We start from the raw sequence: 24,980 nt of genomic DNA on the forward strand, positions 1-24,980 counted from the left end.
TGCAGCACCCGTAGTCAGGATCGAACCTGAGTCTCCGGCGCTGCATTCGCTGTAAAGCAGCAACTCTACCGCTGCGCTACCGTGCCGCCCGTGTTTCTGTAGTCATGCTTCTGTAGTCACCTTTGCTCAACAGTAATACCGACACATCCGATTTAATCTTCTCCCTCTCAAATTGCAGGTTGAATTTTATATTATAGTCGTTACCTCCTTGTGGTTCCTTTACCGTAAGCTCCCTAATCAAATCTAGTTCATTACACAATACCAAATCCAGAATTGCCTTTTCCCTGGCAGGCTCAACTATAAGCTACTCTAAGAAACTATCTCATAGGCACGCTACACTGGCTTTATCTTGCACTAAACGTTATTCCCTTTGTCATGTATCTATACACTGTAAATGGCTTGATTGTAATCATGTATTGTCCTTCTGACAATACAGTCCTGCTGACTGGATAGCACGCAACAAAAGCTTTTCACTGTACCTCGGTACACCTGACAATAAACTAAACTCAAATAAACAATTTCCCTCTCTTGAGGTGCAGTACCAATCTGATTTCCCCAGTCTAACTGCATATTGAAATCCCCCATGACCACTGTAGCATTGCGTTACTTACACGCCATTGTAACTCCAGATGTACTTTGTACCCTTGGTGGTGACAGTGTGGCTCTACCTGTCAGAATCTGTCTCAATCTACACCTTTATTTCTGTGGCGCATTTACCTTATGAGCCCATGTCCACTTCCAATCCTGACCAAACCTAAATTATTCTCTTCTCCCACTCTAAAGTCAAATGAGCACTGCTCATCTCCTCACCCTGTTGCAAGTATTCCCTCAACTACAGCAATTCCAATGCTGATCAACTCTGAGATTCTTTGCAGGAATGGCCTCACTCAACATCAAGCTCCAACCACAGCAATGGGTGGTCCTAAACCTCTTCATGAAACAGGTGGACAGGTTAAAAACTCTCAGCTCCATCCAGCCTCTCTCACTCCATTGAGATACTCTATGTATTTACAAAACTGTGAGTAGTAAGGCGCTCATGGAAAAAAGTGTGTGAATTTCTTCTTCAACCAAAAGACTGGGCTTGTATTCACTGGAGTTTAGAAGGATGAGAGAGGATTTTATAGAGACATACAAAATTATAAAATGACTGGACAAGCTAGATGCAGGAAAAATGTTCCCAATATTGGGGGAGTCCAGAACCAGGGGTCACAGTCTTAGAATAAAGGGGAGGCCATTTAAAACTGAGGTGAGAAGGAACTTTTTCACCCAGAATTGTGAATTTGTGGAATTCTCTGCCACAGGGCAGTGGAGGCCAAATCACTGGATGAATTTGAGCGAGTTCGATAGAGCTCTGGGGGCTAGTGGAATCAAGGGATATGGGGAGAAGACAGGCACAGGTTACTGATTGTGGATGAACAGCCATGATCACAATGAATGGCGGTGCTGGCTCGATGGGCCGAACGGCCTCCTCCTGCACCTATTTTCTATGTTTCTATGTTTCTAGTCTAGATGATGAGAAAAGAACTATCTCCTGACATTTCAATATGCGGAAGGAAACCAAAGCACCAGGAAGAAATCCATAGGGAGGATTGCAAACCATCCATAGGGAGAAATCCATAGGGAGAAAGTGCAAACACCACACTGAGAGCACCAGAGGTCAGGATTGAACCTGATCCACTCGCACTGGCTCTATTAGCTATGCTGATGTGCCAACCATTGACTGGCCATTCTGTGATGCAAGTCATCCTTGAAACTACAGTTTCACTGTACAGCTTGTTTTGAACCGACCAACAGCTAACATAGTATTGAATCTATTCAACACCCTCTCCCACCCCCTGTGCAGTTGGACCTGACCTCACTCAACATTCAGAATGGCAGGTCTGTAGTTCCCTCTGTCCCTGACATCCAAGTGTCAACAGGACACCTAAATACACCACACAGCACCAACTACTGGACCTTCTCCTGTCTTCCCTGCCCCCCTCCAAAGACATGCTGTCCGACCCACTGCCTCCGCACAAGAATGTCCAAGTGTGTGCCACCGAGTCTCGAATGCAAGAGCCCAATCGTGCGCTACCGAGGCAACAGAGGTTGTGGGTAACTTCAGAGTGGGGCCTCATCAAAGGAAGACCAGGTTGCATATTTTGAATCCGAAAGTGCACCATGATTGGTCTTGTGACCAACTCCTTGGGCTGAAGAGAAATTTTGATGCACAGCAACAAGAAGCAAAAAAAATTCTGTGTAACTTTTCCAATTGTTGCCTGGTCTAGATCTTGTACAAGAATAAAATAAAACACTGCTCCTTAAAACTAATGCCTCATGAATGTCCCTTGACACTTCTGCCTTCATTTAACAGCACTGCACAAGTACCCTGATAAAAGCACACTTAAATGCACAAATCTCTTTTAATGCGCTTTCCACAGAAGGGTGTGGAAATACTGGGCATTCTTTTTTCCCCTCACATGTACATTGAATTTGTCCAAGTTAACCTCGTTTCCCAGTCCTAACACTCTGAAACTCTCTGAAGCAAACAATTATTTTTGAGAGTCCTAACATACACACAGATCCTATCTCCAGATTCAGTGTTTCAGATTGTGGCCCAAACACCTACAACCAGACCCTTAGGGAAAACATGGGAACAACAGTAACTGTAGTAATTTTACAGGAAATTCCTATCATTTTAAATTAACTTTTGTCCACGTCTTGCTAACCAATCTCTCAATCTAGCTTAATATATTACCACTTACAATCATTTACAGTATCCTAGAATCGTAGAGTCATTCAGCATGGAAACATGCCCAACTTGCCCATGCCGACAAATCCATGCTAGTCTCATCCATGCTAGTCCCATCTGCTCGCATTTGGCCTATATCCCTTTAAACCTTTCCTATCCGTGTACCTTGCCAGAAGGGGAGGGTTTTCCCGAACATCCATTGGAATCATAAATTCACCTGTTTCTGTATTCAAGGGACCCACATTTATTTGTCTTAACTAATATTTTCCTTTTCACATACCTAAAGAAGGTTTTACTATCCTCCTTTATATTCTTGGCTAGCTTCCCTTCGTACTTCATCTTTTCTCCCCGTATTGCCTTTTTAGTTACCTTCTGTTGTTCCTTAAATATTTCCCAATCCTCTGGCTTCCCACTCTTCTTTACTATGTTATTCGTCTTCTCTTTTCGTTTTATACTGTCCTTGGCTTCCCCTGTCAGCCACGGTTGCCTCTTACTCCCCTTAGAAAATTTCCTCCTCTTTGGAATGAAATGATCCTGCATCTTCTGGATTATTCCCAGAAATTCCTGCCATTGTTGTTCCTCCATCATCCCTGCTAGGGTCCCTTTCCAGTCAACTTTGGCCAGCTCCTCCCTCATGCCTCCGTAGTCCCTTTTGTTCAACTGCAATACTGACACTTCTGATTTTACCTTCTCGCTCTCAAATTGCAGATTAAAACTAATCATGTTATGGTCACTACCTCCTAATCGTTCCTTTACCTTGTGTTCCCTTAGCAAATCCGGTTCATTAATGTCCTAAAATGCATCACTTTGTATTTGTCTGAAATAAGTCCCACCTGCCGTTCCTTTGCCCACATTGCCAGTTGATCCTGCTGTAACCTTAGGCAACCTTCTTCACTGTGCACAATACCACTAATGTTGTTGTAAACATGCACCTAAACACCATGTAAGCATAGCTAAATATTTTCTGATCCTGCTTCACTATCCATTTCCTTACTTAGTTACCCAATATAGTTACCCAATTTAAAGCTACCAGTTTTATTGAAGTCATTCAAAAGTGATGACTGGTGTTGCAGAGTTGCTTTTGGTGTTGTTGTTCACAGAAGCAAATAACAGATTGTGCTGCACAGAACACCTATTAATGAAGGCAGCAACAAGGATGAAATGTTGTTCTACCAGCAACGTTTATGAGGTTGAAGTAAAACTTTGTATTGTACTCTTTATTTGCACATATATATTGACTGCATGTATCAATTATGCAGGTGACACGATGGCACAACAGATAGAGCTGTTGCCGTATATTCCCAACTATACAAGTTGGATCCTGACTTCCAATGCAGTCTATGTGAAATTTATGCAATCTCCGTTACTGCATGGTTCCTTCCTCCCCAATATGCCTGTTAATTTGTTACTGTAATTTTTCCCTCGTGTTGGCAGGTGAATCAGAGGTAAGTTAGGCAGGTGAGAGAGAAGCAGCTTTGGCCAAGTAAGTGGTGAAATGGGATTGTTTAGATTCCTCCTAAAAGCCTCAAGAGCCGAATAGCCCCCTCTATCGGAGAAGAAAGACAAGATAATCACTGTCTCCATGTCCCTAAATCTAACAGCTGAAAGTTTGACACATCTTGGCCTAGTTACTCACTGCTCTCTGTGGTTGAACTATCCCAAATAATTGCACCTCCCAATCTTAATTCCCCTTATCCAACAATACAGTAAAACCATTTGAACAGTACAGTGACACAGCTGGTCGAGGGTGGCTCTCAGCACCACAGACCCGGGTTCAATCCTGATCTCAGATGCTACCCGAGTTTGCACATGTGACCACGTGGGTTTCCTCGACTGCTCAGGTTTCTTCCCACATCCCAAAGACTTGCAGTTTGGTAAGTTAATTGACGCTGGTATGTGGGTAAATTATAGACACTGTGGAGAGTTGATGGCAATGTGATGAGAATTGAAAAAAAAGGAATTAATAAGGATTAATGAAAATTGCTATTTGACGATCAGTGCAGACTGGGTGGGTCAAAGCATATGTTTTACAAGTTTCATCTCTACAACTATGAATCTCTCTACTACACAGAAAATAAATCAGACAGCAAGTTAGATTAATAAGATTAATAAGCACACGGTGAAGTACATAGACAATGAGATTCCAATAATCTGGTATCAATAACAGGATCCAACAGTACTGTCAAAGGGAAGACAAGACACGATGATTGCACTTCAGGTAGGTGATGCAAATCTGTTACATGTGTTAAACGGTAAAACCCTTTGAAAATTTAGACATTTTGTACGCCCTGAACACCTATAGATTGGTTCTTAGTTAAGTGCCCATAAAAGGCCACAACATGGATCCTTTGGTTTGACTGAAAAAAACATAAATTAAAGGGCCAAGGGCGGCACAGTGTCAGAGACCCCGGTTCAATCCTAACTACGGGTGCTGTCTGTACCGAGTTTGTACATTCTCCCTGTGACTGTGTGGATTTTCTCCGGGTGCTCCGGTTTCCTCCCACACTCTAAAGACGTACAGGTTAGTAGGTTAACTAGCTTCAGTAAAAATTGTCCCTAGTATGTACGATGGTGTTATTGTACAGGGATCGCTGGTCGTCGCATACTCAGTGGGTCGAAGGCCCTGTTTCCACGCTGTAGCTCTAAAGTCTAAAGGTTTCAACATGCAAGTGGTTACCTTGTTCAATTCCTCAATTCTCCTTATCAAGAATGGATTGCTTGAAGAGTTTTCAAAGAAGACACAATCTAGAAAAAAACAAAAATAAATCTTACACAGGAAAACACAACACCATCAATTTGGACATTCAGCTACACAATTAACTTGCAGACATTTAGCAATGGGGAGTCTCATGCTGGAATATTGTTCTGGACTACCTGATGTGATGAGAAAAACCCTTTATTTTATTCCAGTGCAATAGAGGAAGACACATCAAAGCATTGACCCATGGCGCTGTCACAGGTAGGACCAAAAACTGAGCTGAAGAAACATAATCACAACACACAGTTGAGACAAACATACTGAGTGATGGCTTTGCATCCAGCAAGTTTGACAAGATTTTTTTATTGTCATTCCTTTAAAATTCTTCAAGGCTGGACACAGTTGAAATTAGAGTCACAGATCAAACAGCATGGAACCAGGCCCAACTTGTCCATGCTCATCGAGATGCCCATCGATGCAAGTTCCATTTGCCTGCCGTTTGACCCATACCACTCATTTGAGCTTTTGACAGCACTGGGCCTGTACTCGCTGGAGTTTAGGATGAGGGGGGACCTCATTGAAACTTACCGGATAGAGAAAGGCATAGATAGAGTGGATGTGGAGAGGATGTTTCCACTAATGGGAGAGCCTAGGACCAGGGGTCATAGTCTCAGAATTAAAGGATGTTTCTTTCGGAAGGAGATGAGGAGGAATATCTTTAGTCAGAGGGTGGTGAATCTGTGGAATTCATTTGCCACAGAAGGCTGTGGAGGCCAAGTCAATGGATATTTTTAAGGCAGAGATAGATAGATTCTTGATTAATATGGGTGTCAGGGGTTATGGGGAGAAGGTAGGAGAATGGGGTTAGGAGGGAGAGATAGATCAGCCATGATTGAATGGCGGAGTAGACTTGATGGGCTGAATGGCCTAATTCTACTCCTATCACTTATGTACTTATGAACCTTTCTTATCCATTCAACAAATGTGTTCTGCAGCCAGATTCATCACTCCAATGAACAACAAGAGGATCTAAAGCTGTTCGTCTCTTGCTTACAATATACAAATGTTGTCCCAAATCGTACCATGCAGGCAGAAAGGAAAAGAAGTGGAATTTCTTAAGTGTTCAAACTCCCGACCGAATGGAGATTTAGGAAAGCCCTAAATACAAGAGAGGGGAAGGGAGACAAGGACTGGTTTAGTGGGGCTACCAGAATACTGGAATCCAGGATAGCAAGGCATCCCCTGCAGTGTACAACACGAGGCAGGTCTATTTACACACGTCATTTGGGTAGGAAAGGCAGCCTGCCGCTCTTTTCACTGAGAAGGGGAACCCCTGAGATCTAAACCTGCACCAGGGTTTAAAATAATTTTGTCGTCGAACAGTGCTGTGGTGTAATAAGAATAAAGTTGACATCCAATACTGTACTGAGGAAGTGCTGGATTTCTGTAGGTAGGTGGTGTTCAGCTGACCATAAGGATCCTGGCCCAGACATAAGCTGGCAAAGTCTTAAAGCAAAAGATTTGCACGGTTGAAAAACCATGAGACCATTTTTGGAATATTTCTGGGTCCAGAGCTCTCGAAGGAAGTTTGTTACCATTTTTTGGCAGGATTCTTGTTCTTCCAAGCACTTTTTTTCCTCAAAATGATGTGAACATTAATGCAACATTAAAAAAAATATCGCCAGTGAGATTTTCAACTACACTGTTGTGAAAAACAATACTCTTTATTCTCTCACTGAATATGTTTTAATGACCGTTTCCCCCGGAACTTTCACGGATCAACACTCCAACTGCATCTAGACACAAAATGCTGGAGTAACTCAGCGGGACAGGCAGCGTCTCTGGAGAGAAGGAATGGGTGAGGTTACAGGTCGAGACCTTTCTTCAGACTAGTTAGGGGACAGGGAAACGAGAGATATAGACAGTGATGTAAAGAGGTATAGAACAAATGAATGAAAGGTATACAAAAAAGTAACGATGATAAAAGAAACAGGCCATTGTTAGCTGTTTGATAAGTTTTAATCTACAATTTGAGAGGGAGAAGGTAAAATCAGAAGTGTCAGTCTTGGAGTTGAACAAAGGGAACTATGGAGGCATGAGGGAGGAGCTGGCCAAAGTTGACTGGAAAGGGACCCGAGCAGGGATGACAGTGGAACAGCAATGGCAGGAATTTCTGGGAATAATCCAGAAGATGCAGGATCATTTTATTCCAAAGAGGAAGAAAGATTCCAAGGTGAGTAAGAGGTGACCGTGGCTGACAAGGGAAGTCAAGGACAGTGTGAAATGAAAAGAGAAGACGTATAACATAGCAAAGGTTAGCGGGAAGCATCTGCAGTTCCTTTCCTACTCTAACTGTATTCTTCGTCCATACTGTGAGATTACACACTCTCATAGATAATCTCAAATGGATGTGGACTGCTTGGCCCGTGAGGGAGGAGCATGGTCTTCACGTAATGTCTGTCACGTCCATATTAAGCTGCTTACTGCTACATTAAGGATTTCACCCAAACTCCATGCACAGGGTGAAGTGACCTCTGCATAGGACCAAGTGAATCAGGCACGGGCATTTTGTGGCACAGCACGCTCAGGCATTCAGTCACTGCACTCATATCCTTACTGAGACTGTCTGGCAATGTTTTGTCACAAGTACTCAGCTCCAGTCCTGGAGAATCACCATTGCCGTCTTGATCAAGATCATACGTCCTGTGGGCACGATGTTTACCAGACCGTCCAGGTCCCCTCTGATGCTCAGGGATCTCTCTCTCACCTCTCTTCTATCTTTTCCACACCTGGAGTGTTGTGTGCAGTTTAGGAAGGACATTCTTGCTATTGAGGGAGTGCAGCGTAGGTTCACCAGGTTAATTCCCAGGATGGCGGGACTGACATATGATGAAAGAATGGGTCGACTGGGCTTGTAATGATTGGAATTTGGAAGGATGAGAGGGGATCTTATAGAAACATATAACATTCTTAAGGGATAGACAGGCTCGATGCAGGAAAAATGTTCCACATATTGGGGGAGTCCAGAACCAGGGGTCACAGTTTAGGAATAAGGTGTAGGCCATTTAGGACTGAGATTAGGTAAAACTTTTTCACCCAGAGTTGTGAATCTGTGGAATTCTCTGCTACAGAAGGCAGTGGAGGCCAATTCATTGGATGTTTTCAAGAGGGAGTTAGTTATAGCTCTTGGGGCTAATGGAATCAAGGGATATGGGGAAAAAGCATGAACAGGGTACTGATTTTGGACGATCAGTCATGATCATATTGAATGGCGGTGCTGGCTCGAAGGGCCGAATGGCCTACTCCTGCGCCAAGTTTCTATATTTCTATGTTTTCGGTAGCTGCACAACCCAGTAACAAGAAGAGTTGCAATGTGCCCTTTTAGAAGCTGGCTACAGAAATCCTACCCGTGAAGAACTGCATGAACTTGCAACACAACAACAGGGTTCATTGCACTGGAATAACAATCCAAGTTTCAGCCCAGTAAAACAGAGAGAAACCCAGCACTGCCGCACAATTCTTGCACTAAACATTATTCCCTTATCATGTCTCTCTACACTGGGAACGGCTCGATGGTAATCATGTATTCTCTTTCTGCTGACTGATTAGCACTCAGTGGACGTTTTTCACTGTACCTCGGTACACGTGACAATAACCCAAACTAAATCCGAGTTCTCGCTCTTTTAAGGCTTTCAGAAACAATATTAAATGACACACAAAACTGCTTTAGTGTCCAAGAAAAGTGTGGAGCGACGTCTAAGCTATAACTTCCCGTTCCTTTCAAGCTAACTAAAATCGTTTGAGAGCAAGTGCTTGGAGGTTATGGCAAAAAAGATCTAATTTAAAAAAAGATATATCTAATGACACATGGCATTTAATATTTTTACAGTCATTAAAATTATTTAAATGAGGTATCCTTGCTGCTACATAGCAGTAGCGGCTAGTTGCTTGATAACTGGCGTCCATCAACATTCACTCCCTCTACCTCTGGTACACAGTGCCTTCAGTGTGTGCCATCTCCTCACCCAGGCTGCGACAACATGGCCAGCAGCTGTATGGAAACGCTACCTCCAAGTCACACATCATCCCAGCCTGGAAACATTTTGCCGCCCCTTCATTGCCACGGGGTCTAAATCTTGGAACTCTCTCCCCAACGGCAGTTTCACCAGAAAGACTGAAGAGATGGAAAGGGATCGCACCACCAGCCTCTCGAGGGCAATTGGGAATGGAAGGAACTGCAGATGCTGGTTTAAACCGAAGATAGACACAAAAAGCTGGAGTAACTCAGCGGGTCTGGCAGCATCTCTGGAGAGAAGGAACGGGTGACGTTTGGGGTCGAAACCCTTCTTCAGACTAGACAATGGACAATAGACGATAGACAATAGACAATAGGTGCAGGAGTAGGCCATTCAGCCCTTCGAGCCAGCACCGCCATTCAATGTGATCATGGCTGATCATTCTCAATCAGTACCCCGTTCCTGCCTTCTCCCCATGCCCCCTGACTCCGCTATCCTTAAGAGCTCTATCTAGCTCTCTCTTGAATGTATTCAGAGAATTGGCCTCCACTGCCTTCTGAGGCAGAGAATTCCACAGATTCACAACTCTCTGACTGAAAAAGTATTTCCTCATCTCCGTTCTAAATGGCCTATCTCTTATTCTTAAACTGTGCCCCCTGGTTCTGGACTCCCCCAACATTGGGAACATGTTTCCTGCCTCTAACGTGTCCAACCCCTTAATAATCTTATACGTTTCGGTAAGATCCCCTCTCATCCTTCTAAATTCCAGTGTATACAGGCCTAGTCGTTCCAGTCTTTCAACATATGACAGTCCCGCCATTCCGGGAATTAACCTAGTAAACCTAGACTAGTCAGGGGAAAGGGAAACAAGAGATATAGACGACGATGTCGTGAGATAAAGAACAACGAATGAAAGATTTGTAAAAAAAGTCACATTGATAAAGGAAACAGGCTATTGTTAGCTGTTTGTTGGGTGAGAACGAGAAGCTGGTGCGACTTGGGTGGGAGAGGGAGGGAGAGAGAGGGAATGCCAGGGTTACTTGAAGTTAGAGAAATCAATATTCATACCACTGGGCTGTAAGCTGCCTAAGCAAAATATGAAATGCTGTTCCCCCAATTTGCATTTAGCCTCACTCTGACAATGGAGGAAACCTAGGACAGAAAGGTTAGTGTGGGAATGAGTAGAATGAAAGTATTTAGCAACCGGATGATCAGGTAGGTCCAGGCGGACTGAGCGAAGGTGGTCAGCGAAACGATCGCCCAGTCTACGTTTGGTCTCGCCAATGTATAAGTGTCCACATCTTGAACAACAGTAGAGGAGGTTGGGGATGTGCAAGTGAACCTCTGCCTAAACTGAAATGACTGTTGGGGTCCCTGGACGGAGTCAAGAGAGGAGGTCTAGGAACAGGTGTTGCATCTTCTGCGGTTGCAGGGGAAGGTACCTGGGGAGGGGTTGTTTGGGTGGAAAGGATGTTAAGCAGGGAGTTGCGGAGGTAACGGTCCTTGCGGAAGACGGAAAGGGGTGGAGATGGGAAGATGTGACTAGTATTGGGATCCCGTTGGAGGTGGCAAAAATATCAGAGGATTATGTTGTATGCGACGGCTGATGGGGTGAAAGGACCAGGGGGACTGTCTCTGTTGCGATTAGGGGGAGGGGGAGCAAGGGCGGAGCTGCGGGGTACCGAGGAGACACGGGTGAGGGCCTCATCTATGGTGGGAGAGTGAAACCCCGTTCCTTAAATGAGGACATCTCGGATGTCCTGGGATAGAACACCTCATCTTGGCTGCAGATACGGTGTAGATGGAGGAATTGGGAGTAGGGGATAGAGTCTTTGCAGGAAGCAGGGTGGGAAGAAGTGTAGTTGTGGGAGTCAGTGGGTTTGTAATAATGGATCATTGCTAGCCTTGTGCTGACACCAGGTCCCAAAAATGAATAAGAACAAAGCAAACTGATTATACTTAGACATTACAAAGAGCATTCAGTTTAGTGTTTTAAATGATGGAGGCTCAGGCACTGAGTTCACACTTTGCTCTTCATCATAAAGTGACAAGGGCCTTAATCTTCACCTGAGAGGGCAGGTCCGAAGCAAGATCTCACACAAAGGGAAGCACCAGTCTCCAGGGGAGCGTCATTTCACCCATGACACCGGTAGTATTGCCTGAGGTTACTTTCTGCAGGCTGGGAACAGGTTTTTACCCGTCTTCTTCCCTACAGCAAGGGCGTTGTCACCGAACCGCATAGTTGGCACATAGAAAGGCACGTCTAAGCTTCACTTTAAGCACCTCTTCACCGAGGACAGTGCTGATCGTGGGGAAACCTGAAGGTACGAGTTCCAATGAACTTCGCAGATAAAACTTGCTGCATTTACACCATTATGTGATCATGTGGTGCAATAAAATCGCTTGGTTCCTGAAGTGATCACCATGAACAGATTTATGTGCAATCTTATCAGCTGTCGAAAGCATTTGGCTCTCAATGCCATTGATTATTTACCTATTCCCCCACACCAACCAGATAACCTTACTTTAATCTCCATAAATTAAACTACAATACATTTTCTACCACACTGCACACATCACAGGGATATACACAATGCTTAGACCATCCCTCTCCGCGCCAAGCTAATTTCTCCCAATTCAAAATAATATCAATTTTTAATTCCCAAATTCCCATCCCACTGCATTATTTATACTGAATTCAATTTCTTGAAAAAATCCGACTCTGTACAAGCAAGACTGCCATCACTTCCCTTCCACGCGGGTATCCATCCCATTTCATCCCCAGGTCCCAAGCAAACACACAATCCCTCTATAATTCATCCTCCATACACAGACCTGTGCTGTTTTATTTCACTTTGTGATCTCACTTACATTTCAGAGCTCCTCCATTCTCTCTCTCAAACAGGCCTTAATTAGACAGTCACAGTCGCAGTCACACCCAGTAGAATGAATGCACCTAACGCGAGAGACTGCTTTTGACAGACACTGAAAGGTTCAAGGCAGATAGGGACAAAGAAAATGACAAGGACACAAAGAAAAGTTAAATAAATGGCAGGTGAGATTCGTGTGCAGATGAACAAATGTAAAGGTACATGAATACAAATAATGAATATTTACAGGGCATGGTTCATAGCCTTTAAAATGACTAAAATAAGCATTTGAAGAGTCTAAAAAACTGTTCTGGAGAAAATATTCAATTCCAACCACAGCATCTGGGAGATTTAAATTCTGAATCAAATAAATCTGGAATAAAATCCTGGTATCACTGATGTTGTCCAAATAATTGTCAGTATATTGTTAATACCCAGCAGTTTCTCATGTCTTTCATGGAGGGAGATCTGACAATGGTCTAATTAATAAATGACCACTGACACACATAAAAGCTCCTCTTAAATGCCCAACCAAACAACACAGTTTGTGAACAGTCAATAAACGTTATCTTGGCCCAGTGCTGCACACTCACAATGAACAAATAGGTTAAAAAAAAAAAAGGCAGACAGATATTGAGATGCAGGGATACAAAAACAAGGGAACGAGAAGTAGGGAAATATTTTTTTTGTAGAACCGTAGATATAAATTATACAAAGGGGCAAGAGAACAACAACAGCAGAAATGAAGAAAATCATAAATAATTCGGGATGTAAAGAGGGTAATGAGTACACACAACAGACATGCAAAGATATTGACTGAGAAAACCAGAAAAACACACGATCAAAAGGAATTAGTAATCTTTCACAAAAAAAGGAACAAGGGAGCCAAGCGAGTGGCAGAGATAATGTAATATAGATGAAATGGGGACAAGAAAGATGGGAGAAGGACTAGGATGAGGGAAGTGGGGACAAGGAAGGAGGATAATAAAGTACTGAGGAGGGAATGAGGTTGGGGAGGGGATATGAGAGAAGGTGTGAAAGGGAGCGGACAGTGGAGATAAAGAGGAAGCGGGAAGAGGGAGAGGTAAAAGGATTGAACATTAACCAATAAAATAATACGATGTTCACATTTTAAAATGTCATATAAAATTATATGTTATCTAATGCAAACTGAATAAAACAAACTAAGATGATATGACACACATGTTTCATAGTTTTAGAGGACATAGGTTTACGGTGAAGGAGAAAAGATTTCATAGGAATCTGAGGGGTAACTTTTTCACACAAAGGGTGGTGGGTGTACAGAACAAGCTGCCAGGGGAGGTAGTTGAGGCAGGGACTATCCCAACATTTAAGAAACAGTTAGACAGGTACATAGATAGGACAGGTTTGGAGAGAGATGGACCAAACGCAGGCAGGTGGGACTAGTGTAGCTGGGACTAGTGTAGCTGGGACTAGCGTAGCTGGGACTAGCGTAGCTGGGACTAGCGTAGCTGGGACATGTTCGCCAGTGTGGGCAAGTTGGGCCGAAGGGCCTGTTTCCACACTGTATCACTCTATGATAAGTTGAATCTGATAGAAGGTGAAATTACATTGAAAGTTCTGATAGTAAACAAACAATGACTAACGAATAAAGAATTAATTTAAAAGTTTGCAAGTGATATTTATTCCTTTAGTGGAAACAAAAGGGGACAAAACGTGTTTCAACCATGGCAATGAAGACATGTTATACGTAGCATTAGATGAATGTGAAAGGCTTGCATCAGTATCAACAAAGGCAGTAAAGATTAAGAAAGTGTCAGTGCTGAGCAAAAGGCATCAAATTGGAGATAAAGAAAATGGAAAGTTGAATACTTTTGCAAGAAATAAAACAGGGTGTGTAAGCTTTTATTGATGTGTAAAAAAAGGAAAAGATTATACAAGCATATAAAACAATGATGGGGTAAAATAGCACAGGATAAAAATATTAAATACTAGAGGGCACAGCTTTGAGGTGAGAGGGGCAAAGTTGAAAGCTGATATGCGGGGCAATTTTTGTTTCCCACATGGAGGGTGGTGAGTGCCTGGAACATGCTGCCAGAGGTGATGGTGGAGGCAGATATGATAGGACATGTGCCCTGGATAGGCACATGGATATGCAGGGAATGGATGGATATGGATTATGTGCAGGCAGATAAGGGGTGGTCTTGACATCATTTCGGTACAGACATTGTGGGCCTATTCCTGTTCTGCACCATTCTATGTTTTATGTTCTAAAATTAGTACGGGACAGAAATTTAATATTTTGTGTTTGTGTACACCATACACAAATTCATGAAATTGACCTTACATAACAAGGTCCAGCGTGAATGAAGGGCTGTTTAAAAAAAAAAGAGTATTGGACAAATAAATGGAACATTTGGAACAAATAGAAATAAATGCTGCCGATCCCACTGAGTGACTCCAGCATTTTGTGTCGACCTTTAAATGGAACATAAGTCTGATAACCTCCTAGAACCAGATGACCCGTATTCTTGGGTTCAGAAAGATGTGGCTGTGGATGTACAGGTTTGTCATCTTCCACATTTCTACAGGTTCCAGAATGGTTTGCATCGGCTGGAAGGCGGAAAATATAATCCTGCTATTTCAGAAAGGAAGAAGAGAGAAACTTGGGGAAATGCAGCCCAATTAGCCTGACGTGATCTATGTTCTATGTACATCTGGCAGAGGGAAAATGCTGGAATCTGTTTTACGAGCTACAGGACTCTTAGAAAATTGGAATAGGATTGAGCACAACCAAGATGTTTTTGAAGTTGTAACTTGCAGAAGAGATAAGGGCAAATCAGTTGATGAGGTGCATTTGACCATTCAGAATGTCTGTGGAAAAGTATCACACTAAAAATTACTGAACAAAATTCGAGCATACTGGTGCAGATTGACAATTGGTTAAGAAGCGGAAAACAAAGAAGAAATAGACAGCTCATTTTAGATTAGATGACGATGACTAGTGCCTTGGGGATCAGTGCAGGGGTCCCAGCTATTCACAATCGACATCAATCACTGACATGACAGAATAAAGTGTCTTACACTTTCCATAAGTATGTAATAAGTATAACAGGAATAAGCTTCTGTTGATACAAAGCTGGATGGCAGTGCGGGTTGTGAGAAAGATGCATGGAAACTATAGACAGGCTAAGCGAATGGTTAAATGGGAAATCATTGGGGAAAAAAATTAAACAAAGAGTAAATTTCAGCTGTGCCAAATGCTCTGTCGAACCTCTATGGGGGTATGGTAGAGTGCATACTGACTGGTTGCATCATGGCCTGGTTTAGTGACACGCAACGCCCAGGAACAAAAGGAGGCTGCATAAAGTGGTGGACTTTGCCAAGTCCATCAAATGTATTGACCTCCCCACCATCAAAGGGATCTACAGGAAGCGCTGCCTCAAAAAGGCAGAGAGTATCATCAACGACTCACATTACCCTGGTCACACGCTCAACATGCTGCACCATTGGGAAGAAGATTCAAGATCAGCCTCTCAGCAACCAGAAGAGTCTTGAACAACACTGCACAACCCTAACCACAACCTTACCTCGGCAATAATCTACTACAGACGTCATTTTAGTTGCACTACCGTCTTCAGTTTTTAACTATTGTGGACTGGTAACCAGGTAGTACAGATTATTAATTTAATGAATATTTGTTATATTATCGCATTAATGGACCTGTAAAACTGCAGCAAGTAAGAAGTTCCGTTCTCTTAAATTATAAGGGCTTGACAAATGTTGGTGTTTAGAAACACGGGGAGCGCTTGTGCACAAATCACTGTGTTAATGTGTAGGTTCAGGAGACAACTAGAAAGGCATGCAATAGGAACAAGGTGCAAGAGCAGAAATACTTTGGGCCAACTATACAAGCCTCTGGTGAGACTGGCTCTGGAATACTGTAACAGGTCTGGTCTCTAACTACCCAAGGAAAAATGTACTTGCGATAGAGTGTGTTTAGCAAAGGTTTACCAGATTGATTCTTGTCAGAAGAAGGGAAATTAAATGGACTGGGCCTATTTCTGATTTTAGAGGATGTAATCTCATTGAAGGGAAAGAGGGGTGACGGGACAGGGAAAGTGGACTGAGGAACGCGAGAGGGGGTAGAGGGAGAGAGAGGAATGGAGAGAAAGAACAAAGACAGGGATAAAGAGAAGGTAATGTGGTGGTGTGTGATTAGGGAACCAGGTAATTTGGTGAGGGATGGGGTGAGAGAAGCAAAGAGAGTGGGTGAGGAGGGAGGTGCACCGAGGGACTGGGAAGGGGGGGGGGGGGTACGCTGAGGGTCAGTGGCAGGGACACTGGGGGCGGAGGAGGAACACCTGGAGGAGGGGGGAAAGAAAGAGAGGAACAACAAAAGATAAGAGAGGGGATAGCGGTGAAGGGGAGGTACAACGAGAGACACGAGGAGGGGCCTGAGGGGGACAAACAACAGGAGATCCACGGGGGGATGGTGTGGATTCGGTTTGGGAGGTGTTGGGGTCGGGGAGGCGTGGGGTCGGGGAGGAGGCGTTGGGGTGGGAAAGAGGTTTTGGGGTCGTGTTGTGGGAGATGCAGGGGTTGGGGAAGGTGTTGGGGTCGGGGAAGGGGGAGGTGTCAGGGATGGGGGAGGCGTTGGGGTCGGGGAGCCGTTGGGGTCGGGGAAGAGGGAGGCGTTGGAGTCGGGGAAGGGGAGGCGTTGGAGTCGGGGAGGGTGTGTTGGGGTTGGGGAGGGGGTGTTGGGGGAGTGTGTATTAGGGTTGGGGAGGGGGTATTGAGGGAGGGTGTACTAGGGTTGGGGGGGGTGTTGGGGGAGGGGGGTGTTGGGGGAGGGTGTATTAGGGTTGGGGAGGGGGTGTTGGGGAGGGGAGTGTTGGGTTAGGGGTCGGGGAGGGGGGGCGGAGGTGTTGGGGTCGGGGGGGTAGGGAGTTGGGGTCGGGAGGGGGGGAGGTGTTGTGTTGGAGGGAGGTGTTGGTGTTTGGATAGGGAGGGGGAGGTGTGGGGTCGGGAAAGGGAGGTGTGGGGGTCTAGTAGAGAGGCGTGGGGTCAGGGGGGGAGTGTTGAGGTCTAGGAGGGGGTGTTGGGGTTGGGAGGCTGTGGGGATCATGGAGGGGGGGTGTGTCCAGGGGGAATGGTCTAGATGGGGGGGGGGGGGAGGTGTGGGGGTCTTGTGGGGGTCTCGGAGGGGGTGTTGGGGTCAGGCAGGAGGGGGTTTGTGGTCAGGGGGGAGTTGTGTTTGAATGGGGGGGAAGGTGTGGGGGTCTAGGAGGGGGTGTTGAAGTCAGGGGAGTGTTGGGGTCTAGGAGGGGGTGTTGGGGTCGGGGGAGTTGTGTTTGAATGGGGGGGGAGATGTGGGGGTCTAAGAGGGGGTGTTGGGGTCGGGGGGCTGTTAGGGTAAGGTAGGGGGGTGTTGGGGTCAGGCGGGGGGGTGTTAGGGTCAGGGTGGGGAACTGGTGTCTGGGTGGGGGGAAGGGGGTGTGTTGGTGTCGGGGAGTGGGGGTGTTGGTGTCAGGGATTGGGGGAGGTGTGGCGGTCAGGGAGTGGAACTGGTGTATGGATGGGGGGAGTGGAAGATGGGGGGGGAGTGGAGGATGGGGGGAGGGGAGGATGGGGGGGAGGGGAGGATGGGGGGGAGGGGAGGATGGGGGGGAGGGGAGGATGGGGGGGAGGGGAGGATGGGGGGGAGGGGAGGATGGGGGGAGGGGAGGATGGGGGGAGGGGAGGATGGGGGGGAGGGGAGAATGGGGGGGAGGGGAGGATTGGGGGGAGGGGAGGATGGTGGAGGGGAGGATGGGGGATGGGGGGAATGGGGAATGGGGGTTGGGGGTTGGGGAGGATGGGGGTGTTGGTGTCGGGGATGGGGGTGTTGGTGTCGGGGATGGGGGGGGTTGGTGTCGGGGATGGGGGGGTTGGTGTCGGGGATGGGAGGGAGGTGTGTTGGGGGGGAGGTGTGGGGGTCGGGGGGGGGGGTTGGGAGGTGTTGGTGTCTGGATGGGGGGAGGGGGGTGTTGGTGTTCGGATGGGGGTCGGTGCAGGCGCCGTCGGGCAGAGAGCTGGGGTGTCTCTGTGTGTCTCTCTGCCCGGGCTGGTGTTCCTGGGGGCCGGGGCTTGTGTTCCTGGGGGCCGGGGTTGTTGTTCCTGGGGGCCGGGGTTGTTGTTCCTGGGGGCCGGGGCTTGTGTTCCTGGGGGCCGGGGCTTGTGTTCCTGGGGGCCGGGGCTTGTGTTCCTGGGGGCTGGTGTTCCTGGGGGCCGGGGCTTGTGTTCCTGGGGGCCGGGGGCTGGTGTTCCTGGGGGCCGGGGCTTGTGTTCCTGGGGGCCGGGGGCTGGTGTTCCTGGGGGCCGGGGGCTTGTGTTCCTGGGGGCCGGGGTTGTTGTTCCTGGGGGCCGGGGGCTGGTGTTCCTGGGGGCCGGGGTTCCTGGGGGCCGGGGTTGTTGTTCCTGGGGGCCGGGGGCTTGTGTTCCTGGGGGCCGGGGGCTTGTGTTCCTGGGGACCGGGGCTTGTGTTCCTGGGGGCCGGGGGCTGGTGTTCCTGGGGGCCGGGGGTTGTGTTCCTGGGGGCCGGGGGCTTGTGTTCCTGGGGGCCGGGGGCTGGTGTTCCTGGGGGCCGGGGTTGTTGTTCCTGGGGGCCGGGGGTTGTTGTTCCTGGGGGCCGGGGCTTGTGTTCCTGGGGGCCGGGGGCTGGTGTTCCTGGGGGCCGGGGTTGTTGTTCCTGGGGGCCGGGGCTTGTGTTCCTGGGGGCCGGGGGCTGGTGTTCCTGGGGGCCGGGGGCTGGTGTTCCTGGGGGCCGGGGTTGTTGTTCCTGGGGGCCGGGGCTTGTGTTCCTGGGGGCCGGGGGCTGGTGTTCCTGGGGGCCGGGGGCTTGTGTTCCTGGGGGCCGGGGCTTGTGTTCCTGGGGGCCGGGGGCTTGTGTTCCTGGGGGCCGGGGGCTTGTGTTCCTGGGGGCCGGGGTTGTTGTTCCTGGGGGCCGGGGTTGTTGTTCCTGTGGGCCGGGGGCTTGTGTTCCTGGGGGCCGGGGCTTGTGTTCCTGTGGGCCGGGGTTGTTGTTCCTGGGGGCCGGGGGCTGGTGTTCCTGGGGGCCGGGGGCTGGTGTTCCTGGGGACCGGGGCTTGTGTTCCTGGGGGCCGGGGCTTGTGTTCCTGGGGACCGGGGCTTGTGTTCCTGGGGGCCGGGGGCTTGTGTTCCTGGGGGCCGGGGGCTTGTGTTCCTGGGGGCCGGGGGCTGGTGTTCCTGGGGGCCGGGGGCTGGTGTTCCTGGGGGCCGGGGGCTGGTGTTCCTGGGGACCGGGGCTTGTGTTCCTGGGGGCCGGGGCTTGTGTTCCTGGGGACCGGGGCTTGTGTTCCTGGGGGCCGGGGGCTGGTGTTCCTGGGGGCCGGGGGCTGGTGTTCCTGGGGACCGGGGCTTGTGTTCCTGGGGGCCGGGGGCTGGTGTTCCTGGGGACCGGGGGCTGGTGTTCCTGGGGGCCGGGGCTTGTGTTCCTGGGGGCCGGGGTTGTTGTTCCTGGGGGCCGGGGTTGTTGTTCCTGGGGGCCGGGGCTTGTGTTCCTGGGGGCCGGGGTTGTTGTTCCTGGGGGCCGGGGTTGTTGTTCCTGGGGGCCGGGGCTTGTGTTCCTGGGGGCCGGGGCTTGTGTTCCTGGGGGCCGGGGCTTGTGTTCCTGGGGGCTGGTGTTCCTGGGGGCCGGGGCTTGTGTTCCTGGGGGCCGGGGGCTGGTGTTCCTGGGGGCCGGGGCTTGTGTTCCTGGGGGCCGGGGGCTGGTGTTCCTGGGGGCCGGGGGCTTGTGTTCCTGGGGGCCGGGGTTGTTGTTCCTGGGGGCCGGGGGCTGGTGTTCCTGGGGGCCGGGGTTCCTGGGGGCCGGGGTTGTTGTTCCTGGGGGCCGGGGTTCCTGGGGGCCGGGGTTGTTGTTCCTGGGGGCCGGGGGCTTGTGTTCCTGGGGACCGGGGCTTGTGTTCCTGGGGGCCGGGGGCTGGTGTTCCTGGGGACCGGGGGTTGTGTTCCTGGGGGCCGGGGTTGTTGTTCCTGGGGGCCGGGGGCTGGTGTTCCTGGGGGCCGGGGTTGTTGTTCCTGGGGGCCGGGGCTTGTGTTCCTGGGGGCCGGGGTTGTTGTTCCTGGGGGCCGGGGCTTGTGTTCCTGGGGGCCGGGGTTGTTGTTCCTGGGGGCCGGGGCTTGTGTTCCTGGGGGCCGGGGTTGTTGTTCCTGGGGGCCGGGGCTTGTGTTCCTGGGGGCCGGGGTTGTTGTTCCTGGGGGCCGGGGTTGTTGTTCCTGGGGGCCGGGGGCTGGTGTTCCTGGGGACCGGGGGCTGGTGTTCCTGGGGACCGGGGCTTGTGTTCCTGGGGGCCGGGGCTTGTGTTCCTGGGGGCCGGGGGCTTGTGTTCCTGGGGGCCGGGGGCTTGTGTTCCTGGGGGCCGGGGTTGTTGTTCCTGGGGGCCGGGGGCTGGTGTTCCTGGGGGCCGGGGTTCCTGGGGGCCGGGGTTGTTGTTCCTGGGGGCCGGGGTTCCTGGGGGCCGGGGTTGTTGTTCCTGGGGGCCGGGGGCTTGTGTTCCTGGGGACCGGGGCTTGTGTTCCTGGGGGCCGGGGGCTGGTGTTCCTGGGGACCGGGGGTTGTGTTCCTGGGGGCCGGGGTTGTTGTTCCTGGGGGCCGGGGGCTGGTGTTCCTGGGGGCCGGGGTTGTTGTTCCTGGGGGCCGGGGCTTGTGTTCCTGGGGGCCGGGGTTGTTGTTCCTGGGGGCCGGGGCTTGTGTTCCTGGGGGCCGGGGTTGTTGTTCCTGGGGGCCGGGGCTTGTGTTCCTGGGGGCCGGGGTTGTTGTTCCTGGGGGCCGGGGCTTGTGTTCCTGGGGGCCGGGGTTGTTGTTCCTGGGGGCCGGGGTTGTTGTTCCTGGGGGCCGGGGGCTGGTGTTCCTGGGGACCGGGGGCTGGTGTTCCTGGGGACCGGGGCTTGTGTTCCTGGGGGCCGGGGCTTGTGTTCCTGGGGGCCGGGGGCTTGTGTTCCTGGGGGCCGGGGGCTTGTGTTCCTGGGGGCCGGGGGCTTGTGTTCCTGGGGGCCGGGGGCTTGTGTTCCTGGGGGCCGGGGGCTTGTGTTCCTGGGGGCCGGGGTTGTTGTTCCTGGGGGCCGGGGGCTTGTGTTCCTGGGGGCCGGGGCTTGTGTTCCTGGGGGCCGGGGGCTGGTGTTCCTGGGGGCCGGGGCTTGTGTTCCTGGGGGCCGGGGGCTGGTGTTCCTGGGGGCCGGGGCTTGTGTTCCTGGGGGCCGGGGGCTTGTGTTCCTGGGGGCCGGGGTTGTTGTTCCTGGGGGCCGGGGTTGTTGTTCCTGGGGGCCGGGGCTTGTGTTCCTGGGGGCCGGGGTTGTTGTTCCTGGGGGCCGGGGGCTTGTGTTCCTGGGGGCCGGGGTTGTTGTTCCTGGGGGCCGGGGTTGTTGTTCCTGGGGGCCGGGGGCTTGTGTTCCTGGGGGCCGGGGGCTTGTGTTCCTGGGGGCCGGGGTTGTTGTTCCTGGGGGCCGGGGGTTTGTGTTCCTGGGGGCCGGGGCTTGTGTTCCTGGGGGCCGGGGTTGTTGTTCCTGGGGGCCGGGGGTTTGTGTTCCTGGGGGCCGGGGGCTGGTGTTCCTGGGGGCCGGGGGCTTGTGTTCCTGGGGGCCGGGGTTGTTGTTCCTGTGGGCCGGGGCCGCAGCCCGGCCTCTCCCGTTCTCTCTCCCCCCTCCCCCCCGCGGGTCGGGTCCCGGCCCGGCCCTGCCCGGCCCTGCCGATCGGCGCCGCCGCAAGCCCCTTACCTCCAACCCGGTACATGTTGGCTGCCATGGCGGGGCTGGAGGCGGCCGGAGCCCGGCCTGTGGCTGTGCCTGTGGCTGTGGCTGTGCCCTCCCGCTGCCCTGGCGGAGGCCGGCCGCGGCTGAGCGGGGCTGGTGCCGGTCCTGGCCTCCTCTCTCTCGCCGCCACTCTGCTCACTCCACCCGGCTCCGGCCTCCGACCCCCGGCCCGCGGCTCGGCTCGTCTCCTCTCCTCTCCTCTCCTCTCCTCTCCTCTCCCCGCTCGCTCGCTCGCTCTTCCAGCGCCGGCTCTTTCCTCCCGCTCTTTAATTCCTCTCCCACCCCTCTTCCTCTTCTCCACGCCCGACGTCACCTATTCTGAGGAAGTGGAGCTTTACATGGGTTTGGCTCAAGCTGGTTCCCCCACCCTCTCCTCACTCACTCACTCACCCACCACCCGTCGCCTTTACTTCTCATCATCACCCTTCCCCCCTGCTCGCTCACTCGCCCGCCCGCCCACACCCCACCTTCACCTTCACCCCTCACTCACCCATCACCCCAGCCCTCTCCACTCCCCCAACCCTTCCTCATCTCCAACCCTCTCTCCACTCCTCCTCATCACCCCAACCCTCTCTCCACTCCCCAACCCTCCCTCATCTCCAACCTTCCCTCATCTCCAACCCTCCCTCATCTCCAACCCTCTCCCCACTCCCCAACCCTCCCTCATCTCCAACCCTCTCTCCACTCCTCCTCATCACCTCCAACCCTTGCTCCAATCCTCCCCATCACCTCCAACCCTCTCCCCACTCCCCAACCCTCCCTCATCTCCAACTCTCTCTCCACTCCTCCCCATCACCTCCAACCCTTGCTTCACTCCCCAACCCTCCCTCATCTCCAGCCCTCGCTCCACTCCTCCCCATCATCTCCAACCCTCTCTCCACTCACCAACCCGCCCTCATCTCCAACCCTCTCTCCACTCTCCAATCCTCCCTCATCATCTCCAACCCTCTCTTCACTCCCCAACCCTCCCTCATCTCCAACCCTCTCTCCACTCCTCCCCATCACCTCCAACCCTCTCTCCACCCCTGCCCATCACCTCCAATCCTCTCTCCACTCCCCAATCCTCCCTCATCTCCAACCCTCTCTCCACTCCTGCCCATCACCTCCAACCCTCTCTCCACCCCTGCCCATCACCTCCAATCCTCTCTCCACTCCCCAACCCTCCCTCATCTCCAACCCTCTCTCCACTCCCCAATCCTCCCTCATCTCCAACCCTCTCTACACTCCTGCCCATCACCTCCAACCCTCTCTCCACTCCTGCCCATCACCTCCAATCCTCTCTCCACTCCCCAATCCTCCCTCATCTCCAACCCTCTCTCCACTCCTCCCCATCACCTCCAGCCCTCGCTCCACTCTCCAATACTCCCTCATCATCTCCAACCCTCTCTCCACTCCTCCCCATCACCTCCAGCCCTCTCTTCACTCCCCAATTCTCCCTCATCACCTCCAACCCCCTCTTCACTCCCCAATTCTCCCCCATCACCACCAACCCCCTCTTCACTCCCCAATCACCTCCAACTTTCTCTTCGCTCCCCATCCTCCCTCATCACCTCCAACTCGCTCTTCGCTCCCCATCCTCCCTCATCACCTCTAACCTTCACTTCACTAACCCATCACCTTCACCTCATTATCCCCACCCTCCACTCACCCTCCCATCACTCCCTCCCCCTCCCTTAACTCCTCCCTTCATTCCACGTAACCCCCAACCTCCCTTCATTCCCCTATTCTCCCCCGACCACTCCAGCGTGCCCAACCCTCCACTCCTCAGTCACCTCATCTACCCCTCACCCTCTCCCCTTCTGCTGACACCCTCATCCTCCACCCTCTCCTCAGTCCCTCTTCTACTTCCTTACCCATTTTAACTATTGACCCCCTCATTTTCCATCACCTCACTATCCTCACTCCCCAACATTCACCATCCTCTCAGTCCTTTCATCTCCCTTGTCCCCACCCTCCACTGTTACCCCCAACACACCCGTCATCCCCTATCCTTCCCATCACATTTCCTACCTCATCCCTATCACCCACTGTGTCCCTTCCAAACATTCCCTTCTCCTACTGCAATCCTGCCAACCAACCTTTTCCCAATTTATCCCTGAAAACTCCCTCTCCTGCCGTATCCTTTCCCTAAACTTCATTCGTCCCAGCTTCCATTCCTTTCAGCACTTCCTCTAACCAAACCCTTCTCACCTTGTATTTCTGCCAATTATCTTTCTTCTAACTCATCCCGAGCAATCCTCTTTCACATCAAGATCCCTGCCAATTCTTACCCTATCCTTGCCAAACCTCATCCTCTCCCATGACCCTGCCATTTTCCACCCCCTCTGACCATATCCCTGCCAAACTTCACTCTTTTCCATTGTATCCCTGCCAACACTGCCATTTTCCTATTACTATTCCCCAATGCAGTAGGCCAACTGCTACATTTCTCGGCATTGTACTCCTGTCACTTTACCCACTACCTTCCCTCACTGCATTGCTGCATCCTCAACTGCATTCCACTACAGCGCCACTGCTTTCTCTTCCTCACACCAAACCTGCCAGCCCCTGCGCCCATTGCAATCCTGTAAGGCCCTCCATTGTTCTGTCACTCTTTATTGTCTCTGTTTCAGAAGGCTGTGGGTTTGCATTTACTACTTTAGAGATTTGAGTAATGAATGTAATGAGTAGACTGAAGAAGGGTCTCGACCCAAAACGTCACCCATTCCTTCTCTCCAGAGATGCCGCCTGACCCACTGAGTTACTCCAGCTTTTTGTGTCTATCTTCGGAGTAACTCATTGGGTCTGGCAGCATCTCTGGAGAACATGGAGAGGTGTTGATTCAGACTGAAGATCACAAACATCATCTATACATGTTCTCTAGAGATGCTGCC

The 24,980-nt window shown here is 50.8% G+C and overlaps 2 protein-coding genes across 4 annotated transcripts in view; one reads left to right on the forward strand and one right to left on the reverse strand.

The window, feature by feature from the left end:
- Positions 1-22,493, reverse strand: part of mta1 (metastasis associated 1) — a 104,261-nt gene extending 81,768 nt beyond the window's left edge. The window contains exons 1-2 of one of the 3 annotated variants that reach the window (XM_078406169.1): positions 22,072-22,493; positions 5,409-5,476 (exon numbers count right to left, since the gene is read on the reverse strand). In XM_078406169.1, coding sequence (XP_078262295.1) covers positions 5,409-5,476; positions 22,072-22,099 — 96 coding nt within the window. In that variant the 5' untranslated portion in view covers positions 22,100-22,493. Of the gene's footprint in view, positions 1-5,408; positions 5,477-5,605; positions 5,626-22,071 lie in introns of those variants that run through there. The other 2 variants (XM_078406171.1, XM_078406170.1) reach the window with 2 other exon arrangements.
- Positions 15,767-24,980, forward strand: part of ccdc135 (coiled-coil domain containing 135) — an 85,735-nt gene continuing 76,521 nt past the window's right edge. Inside the window, exon 1 of the mRNA XM_078406168.1 lies at positions 15,767-15,966. The gene's annotated coding sequence lies outside the window, so the exon portion shown is untranslated. The remainder of the gene's footprint in view (positions 15,967-24,980) is intronic.

Source organism: Rhinoraja longicauda, chromosome 10 (assembly GCF_053455715.1).
Source record: "Rhinoraja longicauda isolate Sanriku21f chromosome 10, sRhiLon1.1, whole genome shotgun sequence".
Lineage (NCBI taxonomy): Eukaryota > Metazoa > Chordata > Chondrichthyes > Rajiformes > Arhynchobatidae > Rhinoraja > Rhinoraja longicauda.